The sequence below is a fragment of the Hyla sarda genome, chromosome 7, assembly GCF_029499605.1.
Source record: "Hyla sarda isolate aHylSar1 chromosome 7, aHylSar1.hap1, whole genome shotgun sequence".
NCBI classification, from domain to species: domain Eukaryota; kingdom Metazoa; phylum Chordata; class Amphibia; order Anura; family Hylidae; genus Hyla; species Hyla sarda.
The window spans coordinates 205,940,415-205,958,178 of NC_079195.1; the positions used below are offsets into that span (position 1 = coordinate 205,940,415).

The 17,764-nt window shown below is 42.4% G+C and overlaps 1 protein-coding gene across 7 annotated transcripts in view; it reads left to right on the forward strand.

Annotated features, from left to right (window-relative positions):
• Positions 1-17,764, forward strand: part of LOC130283237 (cytosolic carboxypeptidase 6-like) — a 1,802,518-nt gene that overhangs the window by 1,130,235 nt on the left and 654,519 nt on the right. For all 7 annotated transcript variants that reach the window (XM_056532458.1, XM_056532459.1, XM_056532453.1 and 4 more), the window contains one exon: positions 6,488-6,527. In XM_056532458.1, the coding sequence (XP_056388433.1) occupies positions 6,488-6,527 (40 nt within the window). The remainder of the gene's footprint in view (positions 1-6,487; positions 6,528-17,764) is intronic.

The window sequence follows — 17,764 nt, forward strand, 5'->3', positions numbered from 1 at the left end:
GAGAACGTGGCAGGAGTCTTCTGCTCTCTACCCAGTCCACCAACTTCTTTTCCAGACATGTTTTTTTGGGGTTACTTTTATCCTTTTAGGGGGATTTTTCACCAACCTACTTGTCAAATCTAAGTTTCAACGCTTTGAGCACTTTTTGTGTTGCAGAAATCACAGCACAATGAGTACTGAAGGTATTTGCGGAACAATATGAAATGCATCACAACTGTATTCACGCTACAGGCTAGATACATGTAACGTAAACGTGCTTTTTGACTGGCAAAGATGACAGTACGAATACTGACAGTGTTTGAGGAACAATATGAAATGCAACAGACCTGTATTAACACTACAGGCTACATACGTGTAACTTCAACATGCTTTTTGACTGGCAGAGATGACAGCACAATGAGTCCTGATGGTGTTTCCGGAACAATATTAAATGCACCAAAACTATTTAACACTACAGGCAAGATACGTGTAACTTAAACATGGTTTTTGGGTGGCAGAGATGACAGCACAGTGCGTACTGAAGGTTGTTGCAGAAATCTATTATACTCACTACTGTGTTGACAGGCCCTATGGGGTATATAGTTGCCACTTAAATACACTTTGTTGGAGGGTGGCACAGATCACTGCACCTCACTGGCTACTGTAGCTGGTTCAGGAACACTATTCAATTCAGGTATAGCAGGTGTGAGCCTTGAAAAAGGCTGTGTATTTTTGGTAGCAAAATTAAGATGTCCCTGCCTTATACGCTCTTTTGGTGTGTGTTCACACGCACAAAGCCTCTCTTTCTAATCTTTATCTCTATCTTTCTAATAACTAACTGTCCCTATGTCTGGCTTTCTCCCTCTCTCTGTCTGCTCTCTGCAGAAGTTCCCAGCACTCTTAATGCTGTGGGTCACGTCACTGGCCTTTTATCTGTGTACCTGGCTGTGTCCTATTGGCCTTTGTGCCTGATTGACACAGTAAGCAGCAAATCACACGATAGATCAGGGTTATCATGTGATCTGCTGCTTTCCCTACATTGTTATTCTACAGCTGTTCATCTATCACTTGGATAATAATTCATGTATTATTGTTGAATATTAATTCATTTATTTTTGTATCTGTTATTTTTTTTTTTCAATCTTGCTATTGTGTATCTTGTACCTTGTACAACTGTATTTTAATGTGATGAGTTGCAGGTTGGTACTACCCTCTAAACCCAAGGGAACGGCAACCCTCCAGCCATGGTTCTCTAGAGGTTTCCTCCATGGGGGTTTTTCCTCTCCTGCCGGCTGAGGGATGACACTTTGTGAAATATGACTTTCGCCTGGACATGTAGTTTTAAGTTATACATTCCTGCATTGAATTAAGTGTGCCAAAATGTATAAACAAATAAACAATACTGTCACTACTTTGGTTTGGCAGTTCAGGAGTCAGGTAGAAGTTTCTGGCAAGTTATGGTTGGCTCATTTTAACTTATAGAGGATGTTAAAACTCCTGTTAGTGGACAGGCTGATCATTGGAAGTGGTCAGCCTTAAAGGGGTACTCCGTCCCTAGACAGCTTATCCCCTATCCAAAGGATAGGGGATAAGATGTCTGATCGTCGGGATCCCCGCGATCTCTGTGCAGTACCCGACATTTGTTCAGAACGCTTGGAGTGAGCAGCGTGGGTCGTGGGTCACGCCCCTCGTGATGTCATGCCACGCCCTCTCAATGCAAGTCTATGGGAGGGGGCGTGGTGGCAGCCACGCCCCTCCCATAGACTTGCATTGAGGGGGCGTGACGTGATGTCACGAGGGGCGAGGGAGTGACGCCACGACCCCTGCCACCTGCTCCAAGAGTTTGGAACAAAATGTTCGGAACGCTGGGACAGCGGAGTACCCCATTAAAGATGTTATGGTAAGTCGTCCAGGGGCAGGCACAGTAGCTAAGCCCAGAAATGAGGTTCTTCGGTAGGGTCATTGGTGCACTTAAAGTGTGCTGGCTGTGTTAGACTGGAAAACCAGAGCGTGCCACCCCTTCACTGCTGTCTGGCTGGGCTGTATTTCAGACAGCAGGTGATCTCCCGTACAGGGCCACGGCTCTCCGTCCAAATAGCGCATGTTGACCACCGCACGAAGGGGTGGCCATCATGCCCACTCAATACAGCGCTAATGGCACAGCCGGAGATTGCTGAATACAGTGCTCCGGCTCTCCCATACAGATGTATTGAGGGGGCGTGGCAGCAACAGACTGCTGGGGCCCCGTACGGGAGATTGCCGGGGGTCCATTGTTGCCATTTTTGACACTCAGCGTTTTGTTTATTTACTTTGTTTTAGAGGAAAGCAAGGGTCCTTACCATATCCAAAATGTCACGTCATTTGAATAAACTTTTGACATGTAGTTCAAACATTTCACAAGTTTAGAACATCTGTTTGCCTTGACTGTAGATGGTCGGGAAGCCAAAAAGAGCTGAGATGGCTTACTTATGTCATTCATGACACTTCTGCTGACATTAATGGGTGTTGTGTAAACAGCGTAGCTGACAGGGTTTCCCCACCATCTATGGTCACCACAAACAGACCAGAGGTAGGTCTGTGGCAAGCAGGGCACAAGTCCTACAGGAACGCGTGGGAACTGATTCCTGTACTTAGCAGGAACAGCCCTTGAGTGGAAATCTTGGGTGAGTTCCCACGTGTCGTCCTCCTCGCACCCCACATTTAGGGTATGTTCACACCGCGGAATTGTAGCTGAATTGTAGCTGATTCAGCCAGGCAGACGGCGGCGGCAGTAGGACCGTGCAGCACTGCGCTGTCACCATTGATGGCTATGCAGTGCTCGCGGACTTCCGCGCAAAGAATTAACATGTTCTTTCTTTGCGCGGAACAATTTCAGCGGCGCAATTGTGCGCCGCTGAAATTCCGCAGTGTGATCGGGTCTCGCGGAAGACCCATTCACACAGATGCTAACTAGTGTTGCTCGCGAATATGCATATGTAATGACGAATATTCGTTTTTTTTTTCTTTTTATCACAGTGATCATTCCTCTCTGCTTCCAGCTTGTGTGGTGTAAAGAAGGCTCTAATACTACTGTGTGAGACTGGCGTGCGAATTTTCGCACATGCGAAAATTTGCATATGCTAATTTTCACTTATGTTAATTTTTGTATATGCTAATTTTCGCATCCGCAAATTTTTCGCATACGCGAAAATAAAACGCGAATATTACGAATATGCGAATTTTGCGAATATATAACAAATATTCGTTCATATATTCGCGAATATTCGCGAATTCGAATTTGGCCTGTGCCGCTCAACACTAATGCTAACGTTCACTGTGCAGAATTTTACTCCCGGAATTCCGCTCACGGAATTCCGCTGGGATTCCGTAGTGTGAACATACCCTTAGGGGCATGTGCCTCTCCTGATCCATTCACCCCCAGCTACACAATTTTACCTTGTGAAGAAGAAAGCAAATAAAGAGTCTATACGGAACATATGCTGCAGTGTTAGGAGAGTCTCATGTCAGCACAAATAAATAGAACAGAATAGACATGTGCTTCGTTGTATTGGATTGGGGGGTATTGAATTTTCCTGTGATTTTAATCTGGGAAGCTTCCTTCACATAAACATCACGGCCTATTAATATTGGAGTATGCATACGAGGCATAACATGGACGGACAATGCTTGTACATGATTGTAATCCAGATATAAGATACACAGAGATCTAATGTTGCATAGTGTCAATAAAGAGACAGGTACAGAATTTAGATTTGCTTTACTTATGATCACAGTACAATCGGTTTCTGTGCCATTCAAGTAGCCATTTCAGGCCAAGGAGAAGCCGACTTGAGTGTATTTGATCAAAAAGTTCCTTTAGTCATCACAACCTAATCTCGAATAGAAGAAATGAACAGAATATAGGTATTACAAGCAATGTCTTCATGACATTGACTTCTGTTAGCTTTGAAGAGGTTTTCCAGCTATTAAAAACGTATCTGCTATTCACAGGATTGGGGATAAGCGTCTGATCACAGGGGGTCCAACTAGGGTTGCCACTAGAGATGAGCGAATTTACAGTAAATTTGATTCGTCACGAACTTCTTGGCTCGGCAGTTGATGACTTATCCTGCATATATGAGTTCAGCTTTCCGGTGCTCCGGTGGGCTGGAAAAGGTGGATACAGTCCTAGGAAAGAGTCTCCTAGGACTGAATCCACCTTTTCCAGCCCACCGGAGCACCTGAAAGCTGAACTCATTTATGCAGGAAAAGTCATCAACTGCCGAGCCGAGAAGTTCGTGACGAATCGAATTTACTGTAAATTCGCTCATCTCTAGTTGCCACCTTTCTATCAAAAAAATACCAGCCATGCTAATTTGCATAATTATTTATATATGCGTGACATCTAATCACAGGATACTTTTGTCCTATTCTGACCCCAATAACTTTTTTTCATAGGAAATGTTGTCCTATTCTGACCCCAATAACTTTTTTATTTCTACTTATACGGGCCTGTATGATCGGGGCTCATTTTTTGTGCCCCAATCTGCAGTTTTTAACCATACTATTTTTTATTACTTGTTTGTTATTTGTTACTTTTTGATCACTTTTTTTATTTAATTCGGGAGTTGAAGTTAGTTACTAACTACAACTCCCAGCATGCCCTGATACAGCCTGTTGCTTAGCAGCTGCCCCAAATGTAAACTACAACTCCCAGCATGTTGGACTATGTAGTAGTACATAGTATAGGTCAGTGTTTCCCAACCAGAGGTGCTTTCAGCTGTTGCAAAATTACAACTCCCAGAATGCCCGGACAGTCAACAGCTGCAGGCGCTCTGGTTGGGAAACACTGGTATAGGTTATGGGGCAACATTCTGGGAGTTGGAGGATTGGTTGGATAAATACCAGCCATTGCATTTTTTATATAAAAATACTGGCAGGGTGGCCAAAATACCAACTGTGCCGATAAAATACCGGCCACGTGGCAACCCTAGGTCCAACCTCTGAGAATGGGACCCGACTGAGTTCTCCTCTAGTCCGAGTGTCCTGCCTCAGTCGGCCCCATCGCTGCCAAGACACGTATGTTTTGGAAGGTGGGGTCAGAGCGCCGGGTACTCAATGTGGAAAACACATTTTTTTCTTTAAATTAACTGATGCCAGAAAATTAAACCAATTTGTAAATGACTTCTATTTAAAAATCTTAATCCTTCCAGTACTTATTAGCGGCTGAATACTAGAGAAGAAATTCTTTTATTTTTGGATTTCTTTTCTGTCGCGACCACAGTGCTCTCTGCTGACACCTCTGTCCATGTCAGGAACTGTCTAGAGCAGGAGAAAATCCCCATAGCAAACCTATGCTGCTCTGGACAGTTTCTAAAATGGACAGAGGTGACTGGCTAGTGAGGGGTAATGTTTGGGACTCGCTACTGTGGATTTGATGCTAAGTTTAAAGAATTTACTCAAATCTATTATGACGGTCTTCAAGTATACGGCGTCCATTTTAGGACATCGTCAGTCGTCAGCCGTAACTCCATCCCACGTCAGGCGAAACAGTGTCCCGTCTCCTCCCTCGGACCAATCGCCGTCAGTCATCAGCCGCAACTCCTACCCCCATCAGATGAAACAACATCCTAACTCCTCCCTCACACCAGTCACCGTCATCCTTCAGCCACAACTCCCTCCTCCCTCATCTGAAACTCCCTTGTCCAAAACGCTGTCATCGCTTAGACGAATCTCCTTCAGACTAAACTTCCTGCCGCATAGCAGAGCCGACACTGCACAGCATATATATAGCAGAGTCAAAACTGTGAAACTTGTACGTGTACTACAGACACTTCGGCCCTCATTTACTAAGAGTGTTGTGTAGGTTTTTTTGTGGGTTTTAATTCCCTACAATTTATTTTCCACGGTATTTACTAAGGTTTCCTTACATTTTCCACTTTCCCTACATTTTTTACACCTGCTCTGATCTGTCGGGTTTTCCTCAGCTGAAATCCACCACATTTTATGTGGAAACCTTAGTAAATATGTTTTTGTGAAAATTTCAGGAACACGCCCCTTTTCAGAGATCACGCCCCTTTTTCAGATTTTCTTAGCAAAATGGAGAGTTAGTCTGGGTTTTTTCGATTCTGGCGCAAAATCTGGCGCAGACAGAGTTTCTGACACAATGCGACAGAATCTGGCATACAACCCGATAAAACATGTCGGGTTTGCAATAGTAAATGAGGGCCTACATGTTCTACAGAGTCTGTATAGTAGAGCCGACACGGACTCGGCACTGCTACACGGCAGGAAGGTTTTTTGTCTGAGGGAAGACAGAGTTTCGGATGAGGGAGTTGCGGCTGACGCGGGACGGAGATTGGTCCGAGGGAGGAGGCGGGACACTGTTTCGCCTGATGCGGGACAGAGTTACGGCTGACGACTGACGATGTCCTAAAATGGACACCGTACAAGTAGCCATTGGCAGCTGTAGCAGCTTTAGGTCCAGAAGATATTCAAGTAATGTAACCATTTTATTTCTTTATTGCAGCAACAACGGAGATTTGATCTTCTTACAATTACCAGCCCCAGTAAGTACCATATGTATAGAATCTTATATTGATATATCATGGGCACAGACACTTTGTTCATGTAGTGATGGCTGATGAAATGTGGATGGCTTGGAACCTGTTGTCATTGATAATGCAATCCAATTATTGAGTATTGTCAATTGCTTTTCTACTAGTATGGGGACCAAACCCAAAATATAGACCCAACCTGTAATCTAACTCTGCCCAAGACTTTTTTTTCCGTTACGAATTGATTGTTTCAGGCTTGGAGTACAATGGTTTAGTCGTGATGGCAGAACATAATGTGCGAGATTTATCAAACCTGCTGTAAAGGAACAGTGACGAAGTATGCAACCGATTAGATTCATCTATAGTTTGTATTTGTCTATATAAAAAAAAGAACGATTTTCTGCTTTTATTTTCCATTGACCTTGATGAATCTTCTCTTATGCATCTGTTTACAGCAGGAGAAGAATGTGCAGATTTTGTTACAGGCAGTGACCTATGCCTCATGTAAAATGTAATATTGATGATAATACAGCTGAATAAGAAATGTACTTTGTTATGAAGTGGGTGTGGATGGGCCAATATTTTTGATGCTCATAATGTTCAGATTGTGGCAGCAGAAGATGACTGTTCTGGATTTGTGACATCAAGTAACCTTGTATTTACCTGATTATGTTCTTGAAAACTTGAATGTACTTAATTTCATAACATGATGAAGATAAAACTTGGAGGGAGAAGAAATCTATAGACAGAGATTGGAAGGAAGAAAATTTCCCAACAGTTTACAAAATAAGGGCACCATCAGGGCACTAGAGCGGGCCCACAACTTCCAACCAATGCTCACTTTTTGCTGCTCTGTTTCATCAGACCTCACTAAATATATTAAAGCGTACCTGTCATAGTGCAAAAAATAAAAAAGGGATATGTTACTCAGTACCTAATCCTGATCATTTTTATGTGTCTATGACCTATATATTCCTAACAAATAGCATTTATATGTTGCTCACTTGCTTTGTGTTCTTGCCTTCTGGAGGGGGCGTGTCCATCTCTCTCCCTCACTGTAATGTCTCATATGCTCTGAGTCTGGGAGCAGTCTGTCAGTCTGCAAATCACTGCACTCTGTAACCCTTTCTTCTCTGGGCATTCTGCAAATCACTGTACAGTAGTTTTTATGCATACATTTTCTATCTGTTCCGAGTAAAGCCGGATGCTAATCAACAAAGCTGTCACTATGTGTGTCATTCAGCTTTCACAGACTCCTGAATGTCCGATCAGCATCTTTGTCATTCAGGAGTCATAGAAAGCTTTGGCTGTTCAAGAATGCAGGGAGTTGTAGTTTTGCAACAGCAGGAGTTGCAGTGCTGCCTTTAGCTGTTGCAAAACTACAACTGCCAGCATGCCCACACATCCTTTGTCTGTAGTTTTGCAAGAGCTGGAGGCACACACCTGGAGAATACACAGCTCTAAAACAGAGTTTTACAAAGATTGCACCCCCAGATGTTGCAAAACTACAACTCCCATCATGGGAATTGTAGTTTAGGCTGTAGTGGTGCAATGGGGATCTCCTAGTCTGTCTGCATATAGACAGATGACCCCTAGTGGTGACTATTTTCATTTTAGATTTTTTAGTAAAATTTACTTAGTTGTTTACATAAATGTATATTTAAAAAAAGTAATCTTATCAGTAGTATTACAAAATATTAAAAGTTTTTCATAATGACAGTGCCTCTTTAAAGATCATATATTATGTTACCTCTCAAGGGGGACCACATATTATCAAAATCCTCTACTTTATTTAATGTGCCCATTAAATATATACAGTAGGACAGAAGATATGAGAAGGGTATGGATGACCAAGGGGCCCTGACCATTTAAAAAGAAAAAAAAAAAATATATATATATATATATATGTTTTTTTCTTCTGGATTTATATAGGATTTATTGGAAGAAAACTAGTGTCCAAGTAGGAAGCTTTCAAAAGACAAATGTGGTTGTGTACCGAAACACCATATAGGAGGTGGGTTCTCAATGTAGTACCAAATGGGTGTGATGAATAAGGCTTTACCATGTGTATGAACCCTAAGGCTTGGTTCATGTATAGGATTTTGTTTAGTTTCTTTGGACTAAACCAGGAAAGTGTCCAAAACACAGAAAAAGGTGTAAATTCTCCCATTATAGTCTTTTTTCCATAGATTCCACTACTGATTTGGGCTAAAAAGACTTATCAAAATACTTTATGTGAGCCTAGCCTAAATATGAAGCTTATATACAATTGATGGCATTGCACAATAATTTATGATAATGCGGAGGATGGAGCTGCTTGGTAACAGGTCTACATACAGTGTGAGTGTGTGTGTATATATATATATATATATATATATATATATATATATATATATATATATATAAATTAGGTCAAACGTCTTCTGAACAGTACAAAGTATGCAACACTGGCGGTGCTCATACGTCAAAAGAAATGTATATACAAATCTAGCAATAGAGTAACAATAAAGTAGCACTCACCCCATCTTGGAAGCGTAAAGATCTTTTATTTGGATCATATGCTGCAGGTTACATCAAGGATACTGAGAATGAAACAAGGGCCCCTCCTCAGAGAAGGAGCAGTGACGACTCCTTTTTCTCGGCCAAACTCTGCCTGTTCACACCTTAGGCTTTACCAAGCAAAGTTTAGCCACAAAACGGAGCTGTCACGGATCAGCCATCAGTTTAGCCCCAAAAATGATCCTTCGCTGGTCCTCCAAACCCTGTTTCATTCTCAGCATTCTTGAAGTACTGTAACCTGCATCTAAGACGGGGTTTGTTCTACTCTATTGTTATTCTGTTGCTACGTTTGCACGATAATTTATAACTTATATGACTTTTGTATATATAGTAAAAGTCTCTCTTTTGGTCATATACTTCACTGTAATTGAGTTCAATCATAACATGTGTGAGCAGCAACATTGGTTAAAAAAAAGTTGCAAAACTTGCATTTCAGCCGTAATGGTCTTTTAAAGCTGCATAATTCCTTAATTGGACGTACATTTCCCTCTTTCAAGGCATCGCGCATTTAATCCAGCATTGCCCAGAATTCACAATGTGCATTAGCAGTCCCGGTTCAGTTTGACAGATGTTCCCACCCCTTGGCAACAGAAACGTTTTCTGCCTTTTAGCCATATTCAGTATCCAGTAATCAAGTTAACGTATGCTCAATGCTTTCCCAGCAATAAAACTAATGATGATATCCAGCTATTACAGACAACTTCCCAATGATCAGATGTTTGTAGGCACCAAAAATATAGATTTTTCTTAAAATGCCCAAATATAGGCGCGTGTTTCTGCATAATTCAGCTTGCATGTGTTGGTTATTTTTGACACTATTATGATATGTTGCTTTAGATTGGAATTTTACAGATTTTTGTTACAACGCGCTAACACAGTGGTTAACATTTTATTAGTCATTTTAAGGACTATCGAGTCCACAGTAGGGCCTGCGCTTGAAAGTACCAGCAGTGTAAACCATCATTGTCAAGGTTGTAATGTCTTCCATGGCTACATCTCTGGGAGATCGCTATATATGACAGTATATCTTAAACTATGAACTATATCAGTATATCTTAAACTTTATCTTAAATTAAAGGGTTTCCCTCTTCCCGGTGGGCAGTATGACTCAATACAGGGTTCCCCCTCATCCAATGCATCACAGTTTTAGCAAATAAGAGCAAATTTTGAGGGCTACAATGAGCATGGTCTGCTAAGGATCTGGAGGCCAAATGGAGACCCTTGAGTTTTGGCATAAAGCTTAGAATGTGTTCCCACTACCGTCAGAGGCTCCTTTTGCATTTTTGTCAGATCTGAAGGAAGAATAGTGCAGCATGCCACACTATTTTTGTCATCAACTCTATAGACACCATGATGATACCCAATGACCCCCATTATAATTAAGGGAATTGTGTCCACAACACGGGTGGAAAGAAGGTGGGATGTATTTTTTGTGACACCAGGGCACCGTTGCCCTACAGGAACTGAAGATGAGATTGCTTCTCCTGGGCCAGGCTTGGGGACAATGATGACACCAATGCAAGGTTACGGATTACTATCTTTACTGTTGCAGGAATTGGTAAAGCTGTGACAGTACAGACTTTAGAGCAGAGGGATGTGCAGAGTGTAACTTGGGGAGCCTGTCGACTTGCTCTGACTTGTGGTAGATGAAACTGCAGATTATTAATTATGGCAGCCCATGTTGGATTTAGAGACTTAGAGGGGAATTAATCATGTAACCTGACACATTGACTTTAATGTATCAAGTGTAGCTTTATTGTGACTATGTTAAGTAAATTTATTGGATGTACAGTAAACTATTTTCGTGCAGGACTCAAAAGAATAGGTGGCACTGTGGCTCAGTGGTTAGCACTGTTGACTTGCAGCACTGAGGTCCTAGATTGGAATCTCACCAAAGGACAACATCTGCAACAAGTTATGTTATCCCCAGTATTTACATGGGTTTCCTCCAATACTGATAGGTAAGTTAAAGGACAAGTATCATGTAAAAAAAAATATATATCCTTCGGATAGGGGATAAGTTCTAGAACTCGGGGGGTCCGAGTGCTGGGGCCTGGGGCCCTATGATCTTCTGTTTAGAGCTTCGGCTCTCCTATACAACAGCGCGCCAGGACCCCTGCCCGAAGCGGGGCCGCCACGCCCCCTCTTTATAGTTCTATGGAAGAGCCGAAGATTGCCAAACGGCTCTCCCATTGAGCTAAATGGACGCACCAATGTACAGGGCTCTAAACAGGAGATCGTGTGGGGCCCCAGTGCTCGGACCCCCTGCAATCTAAAACTTATCCCCTGTCCTGTACAGCACTGCGGAATATGGGTGCACTATATGAAAAATGAATTATTATTAAATACAGTAGACAATGTTCCGCATGGACAGTGGGTACATTTAGGAAATGGACCGAATGTAGTCGCAGTAATGGAGATTCATCAAAACCTGTGCAGAGGAAAATTTGCCCAGTAGCCCATGGCAACCAATCAGATCCCTTCTTTCATTTTTCAGAGGCATTTTCAAATATGAAAGAAGCGACTGGGCAATTTTTCCTCTGCACAGGTTTGATAATTCTCCGCCAATAAGCCAGCATTTGGCCCACTACAGTCAATGAGCAATACATCAGGCTATACCCCTGTAACCGGTCCACGAGACCTGAATAAACGCACCTGCTTGGTGAGTGCCGCTTGACTGTTTTTCTTTGCTTCGCTGGATATTCTCCATCTATTGTAAGTGTCACATCAACATCTCTTTATGTTTCTTAAACTTTTAACCATCTTGAAGTTTCCAGAAGTCCCTCTTTCGCCATCTATTTTTACCGTCCGCCAGCTGGACTTTTTTCCAGGTCACCTCTATGTTTCCATGCACCTCGGCATGCCCCATTAATTGGATACTTGGGTATGAAAGTCCAGCGCTCTCCATTGAAAGCTGACATTTCTAACAAGATGACCTTTTCAGCGCTCCGTAATGATTATCGTCTGGCTTTGTTTGGACACAATAACACATACTTCACACCACACAGAGAATATGGGCTTTGAAAACTATTCAAAATCCGGTTAGCAAAATGAGTAAATTGGGTACAAACATTCATCAGCCTGTTATTGTTCTCTTATCGATTTGAATGCTCTTTCATCTTTTCGGTTGCATTATAGAGTTCCAAATTAACTCTTATTCACTATTCTTGTTTTCTTGGATTCTATTAAAAGGTCAAATGCTTTCAGAAAGACAGATCTGCAGGATAAAGGCTGGGTGATAACCATCATCCTTGAAATAACCTTTAGCGGGACTATCCCTCTCATGACTATAGTAATTGATGTGCTCATTAGACAAATAAAAGCCGATCCTCAATATTTGGATATAGTCAGGAATACGATGGAAAAAACATGCTATTCTCTTCTTACATCTCTTCAAGTTTTACCCGGCAAGGCGAGTGTGTCTGTTCTTCAAGGTTCTAAAATATACAAGATACATATTTGAAAGGTCAGCGGGAATTAATTGTGGCGCTGAAAAAAATCAGATAAGGCTTTTACCTTCTGACCGGTGTTCTTCTTGGCTCTATCTTACTGGCTGTTTATCTTCAAGCTGCCAGTTCACCTTTATTGCAAATTATTTCTCCTGACCTCTTTGCCCTGCACAAGCTGGCAGTATTTCTGCAAACCATAAGACTACTAAACTTATAGGAAAAGTTGATCTCATAGACTGGCTTGGTTTCTGACATTTGAAAAAAAAGAATGTAACCTCTCATAGGATGACCATCTTTGAATGGCGGTGTCATTCAATGCTATACTTTATCTGTCCGTTAAGCCTGTACGCTATACAGCGGGTGAAATAAGCCGGTGAAATATTGAACATGTGCCAATTTTTCTCATTTAATACTGTACCTCCTAATGCCTGATCTTTTTGAAGCTCTCCACAAGTGTTCTTGGCTCTTGAACAACTCTTCATTATCCTTCTCACTCCTCTGTAAGAAATCTTGTGAGTTGAATGGTAAAATTTATGGTGAAATGATCGTCTTTCCACTTCCGTATTATGGCCCCAACAGTGCTCACTGGAGCTTAGAAATGCGCTTCTATCCAATGTCATTGTTATGTTATGCAAAAATTAGGTTGGGAAGATCTGGAGCTCTTTGCTTTTACCCATCATGAGATGTGTTTTATGTGACACCTTGGCAATGAGACCTTTTTTTAGCCATTGGTTGGGACTGAACCAGCTGATATTAATTTGCACTGACAAGGGGTTGGATTGCTTTTTAATTACTGATAGATTTCTTTTGTTGTCTTAGCTTTCCATGCCTATTTGCACCTGCCTTTCTTCATGTGTTCAATACCGTTTTTCCTGTGTCATTTCACATTATTACACATAACTTAATTTCTGAGCTTATTTGTATTGGTTTCTTTGTATGTATGGATTACTTGTGTTGTTACTAACATCTGGTGAAAATCGTGACTTATTTCACCCGCTGGCCGTACACTTTAGATAGCAGACAGCTTAAAGGAAAACTGTCACATATTTTCTCCCGCACTATCCACAGGTATTGGTGGATAGTGTGGGAGACGCTGATTAAAACGAGCCCTACCTTGGTCTGATCCGCGCTGCCGTTCGGCCGCAATTGTAGTTTTAATCTCTGTGTATATCCTGCTGTAACTGGCAAAGGCGGGGCTTCTGCGGGCTAACGGACACTGACGTCAGCGCCGCTCATGAATATTCATCCCTCCTGTTCTCCCTCTCTTCGCCGCTCCTAACCAGAGGGAGGGATGAATATTCATGAGCGGTGCTGACGTCAGTGTCCGTTAGCCTGCAGAAGCCCCGCCTTTGCCAGTTACAGCAGGATATACACAGAGATTAAAACTACAATTGCGGGCGAACGGCGGCGCGGATCAGACCAAGGTAGGGCTCGTTTTAATCAGCGTTTCCCGCACTATCCACCGATACTTGTGGATAGTGCGGGACAAAATATGTCACAGTTTTCCTTTTATGCTCATTTGACCAACAACTAATTCTCCTCATCGGCATACACGATCGTAGCAGAGAGTGCCTGTGTTCTCAATGGGGTGAAAGAAATCTGCTGATACAGAACACCTCTGGTGGTGGCATGTTGAAAGTCCAGTGCTTCTTTCCTCAAACATCTACCATTGAGGGAAAAGTTGAGTTCAGTCGACATTAATCTACAGCAGTGTTTCCCAACCAGGGTTCCTCCAGTTGTTGCAATACTACATCTTCCAACATGGCTGGACGGCCTTCAGCTGGATACTGGTTGGAAAACACAGATCTACTGTGTGTGGCCACTAGGGTTGCCACCTTTCTTGTAAAAAAAATACTGGCCATGCTAATTTGCATAATTCATTATATAATCGGAACATCACAGGATACCCATGCAGGGCAAATTTTGTCCTATTCTGACCCCTATATCCTTTTTATTTCTCCTTATATGGGCCTGTATACGGGTAATTTTTTGCGCCCTGATCTGTAGTTTTTAACAGTACCAATTTTATTTTCATGTGACTTTTTGATTGCTTTTTTTTTAAAATCAAATTCGGGAGTTGCAGTTAGTTACTAACTACAACTCCCAGCAAGCCCTGATACAGCCTGTGGCTCAGAAGCTGCCCCAAAGGAAAACTATAACTCCCAGCATGTTGGACTATATAGTAATATATAGTATAGGTCAGTGTTTCCCAGCCAGGGGTGCCTCCAGCTGTTGCAAAACTACATCTCCCAGCATGCCCAGTCAACCGTTGGCTGTCCGGCCATGATGGAAGTTGTAGTTTTGAAACAGCTGGAGGTGCTCTGGTTGGAAAACACTGATGTAGATTATGGTGCAACATTCGAGAGTTGGAGGATAGGTTGGGTAAATACCGGCCATTGCATTGCCGTTATTTTTTATATAAAAAATACTGGCAGCGTGGCCAAAATACTGGTTGTGCTGGTAAAATGCTGGCCAGGTGGCAACCCTAGTGGCCATGTTAAAGGAATACTGTCAGCCTGTTCACCCACACTAAAGCCAATAGACTGGGTTATAATGTGGGTGAACAGGATTCAAACGAGGGGTCAGTTACTTATTTTCGTCAACTAGCGGCTGAGATATCTTGTTCTGAAGTTCCAGAATTTCTAATAAGAGTAAACGCACTGAAGGCGCCTTCCCCGCTGGCCGCCTCTTGCTCCCGTAGTAAGGCTCCAAGCCCACCCCTCCACTATGCATATGCATTGGATTCAACAAAACGTCCTAGTGACAGGGAGTCCCACATCACGTGATCGCAGCGCTCTGTCTGAAGAGCACATGCGCCGCTATATTTTCCCCAGCTGATGATGTAAGAGCTGGGGAACGTGAGAGCTGGGGAAAATATAGCGGCGCATGTGCTCTTCAGACAGAGCGCTGCGATCACGTGACTCCACGTCACTAGGAAAAAAAGCAAAGGCGGCGCTCATCCAAATAGAATCAAATTTGTAGAGGAAAAAAATGGTTCAGACTCACCTGGTGTATGTGAAGGGTTTCCCGGGTACTACTCCACTAACACCCGAGAGCCAGAATAGCCTATCCTATATAGAATGTATCCACTCCAAATAATCTACTTCAGAGGACAGTAGAGAGCGCAGTCCAAACCCCAGATCCTCTTCTCAGTACATCCAGGCATAAAATATAGTATACACAAAATGCATATATAAAAATAATAAATAAATGCAGCACTTAAAAAAGATGGTAACTCACTCCACAGTGGGGGGCTCAAGTTGTTACTCCAGCACCCCCCTCCAAGTCGGGGTTCACACACACACTCTCGTGCCTTCCAGTTTTCTCATGAACGGAAAAATCCCAGTACGTGTAGAAACAGGATTTAATATACTTAATATAAAAAAACAATAAAATGCAAGTAGCAACGTGTTTCTGGGGTTATGGCACAGTCCCCCTTCCTCAGGCTAAAATTTCTGTGAAAAAACAGCACATAAATAGACTACCAGCGTTTCCAGACGCTAACACCATCCAGACGGTAAACCATCCTCTTTGGCAAACCCAGCTTTCTGACACTGGGCTGTATAGTGCGACCCAAAATCCGTTGGTAATCCTCAGATTTCATGATGCCTTGCACACATTCAAGGCACCCAGTGCCAGAGGCAGCAAAACAACCCCAAAACCTCATTGAACATCCAATATAGTTCACTGTAGGTACTGTGTTCTTTTCTTTGTAGGCCTCATTCCATTTTTGGTAAACAGTAGAATGATGTGCTTTACCAAAAAGCTCTATCATGGTCTCATCTGTCCACAAGATGTTTTCCCAGAAGGATTTTGGCTTACTCAAGTTAATTTTGGCAAAATGTAGTCTTGCTTTTTTATGTCTCTGTGTCAGCAGCAGGGTCTCCTTGGTCTCCTGCCATAGCATTTCATTTAAATGTCGACAGATAGTTCGCGCTGACACTGATGCTCCCTGAGCCTGCAGGACAGCTTGAATATCTTTGGAACTTGTTTGGGGCTGCTTATCCACCATCCGGACTATCCTGCGTTGACACCTTTCATCAATTTTTCTCTTCCGTCCACGCCCAGGGAGCTTAGCTACAGTGCCATGGGTTGCAAACTTCTTGATAATGTTGCGCACTGTGGACCAAGGCAAATCTAGATCTCTGGAGATGGACTTGTAACCTTGAGATTGTTGATATTTTTCCACAATTTTGGTTCTCAAGTCCTCAGACAGTTCTCTTCTCCTCTTTCTGTTGTCCATGCTTAGTGTGGCACACACAGACACACAATGCAAAGACTAAGTGAACTTCTCTCCTTTTTATCTGCTTTCAGGTGTGATTTTTATATTGCCCACACCTGTTACTTGCCCCAGGTGAGTATAAAGGAGCATCACATGCTTGAAACAAACTTATTTTTCCACAATTTTGAAAGGGTGCCAATAATTTTGTCCAGCCCATTTTTGGAGTTTGGTGACATTATGTCCAATTTGCTTTTTTTCCTCCCTGTTTTGGTTTAGTTCCAATACACACAAAACATGTGTTACTGCAATCCTTTTCTGTGTGAAATACTTCATTTTCTTGAAAAATTTCCGGGGTGCCAACATTTACGGCCATGACTGTGTATATATATATATATAATCCTATCTATTATTGCTATTCACCTTAAACAGTCTCCACTTTTTAGAATGGATCCTTGACAATGGGCTGATGATTCCTTTGCTGAAGGCTTCAGTTACCAGCTGTAATCTGTAGGAAAACCAGGTAGTAAGTGTTCAACTTCCCAGCAGGGCCACCATAGGGGTCATAAAGCTAATTCTGTGGGCTCCAGAGAGTGAGGTGCTCTCTATTTCAGATATGAGACAGTGGTTTATTTAGATTTTGTGCTATCCTAAGTCTGACTAAACTCATGCACCACTGTACTACAAATTCTACTTATGTGTGATGGTGACGTTGACCCCTTCCCTAGAAAGAACCGGCCTACACTCATCAGGAGGCTGTCACAGTGTCCCTAGGGGGTTGTATGAAGTTGGTGCCAGCTGCCAAAGATATAAAAAAGAAGAAAGCAATAATCCTGCCCCCAATTGCCGCCCTCTAATAAAGCGCCACCCTGGACATTTTTGGCCTAGTTAAAGATAGAGGGCTGCTATGATATGAGGCTCCTGAACAGCGAACCTCACTCCATAAACTCAGAATATCTTAATAGGGCATATATAAGTCTTTTATAGACACCAAATCCTAAGAATGACCAAATATTCAGGTC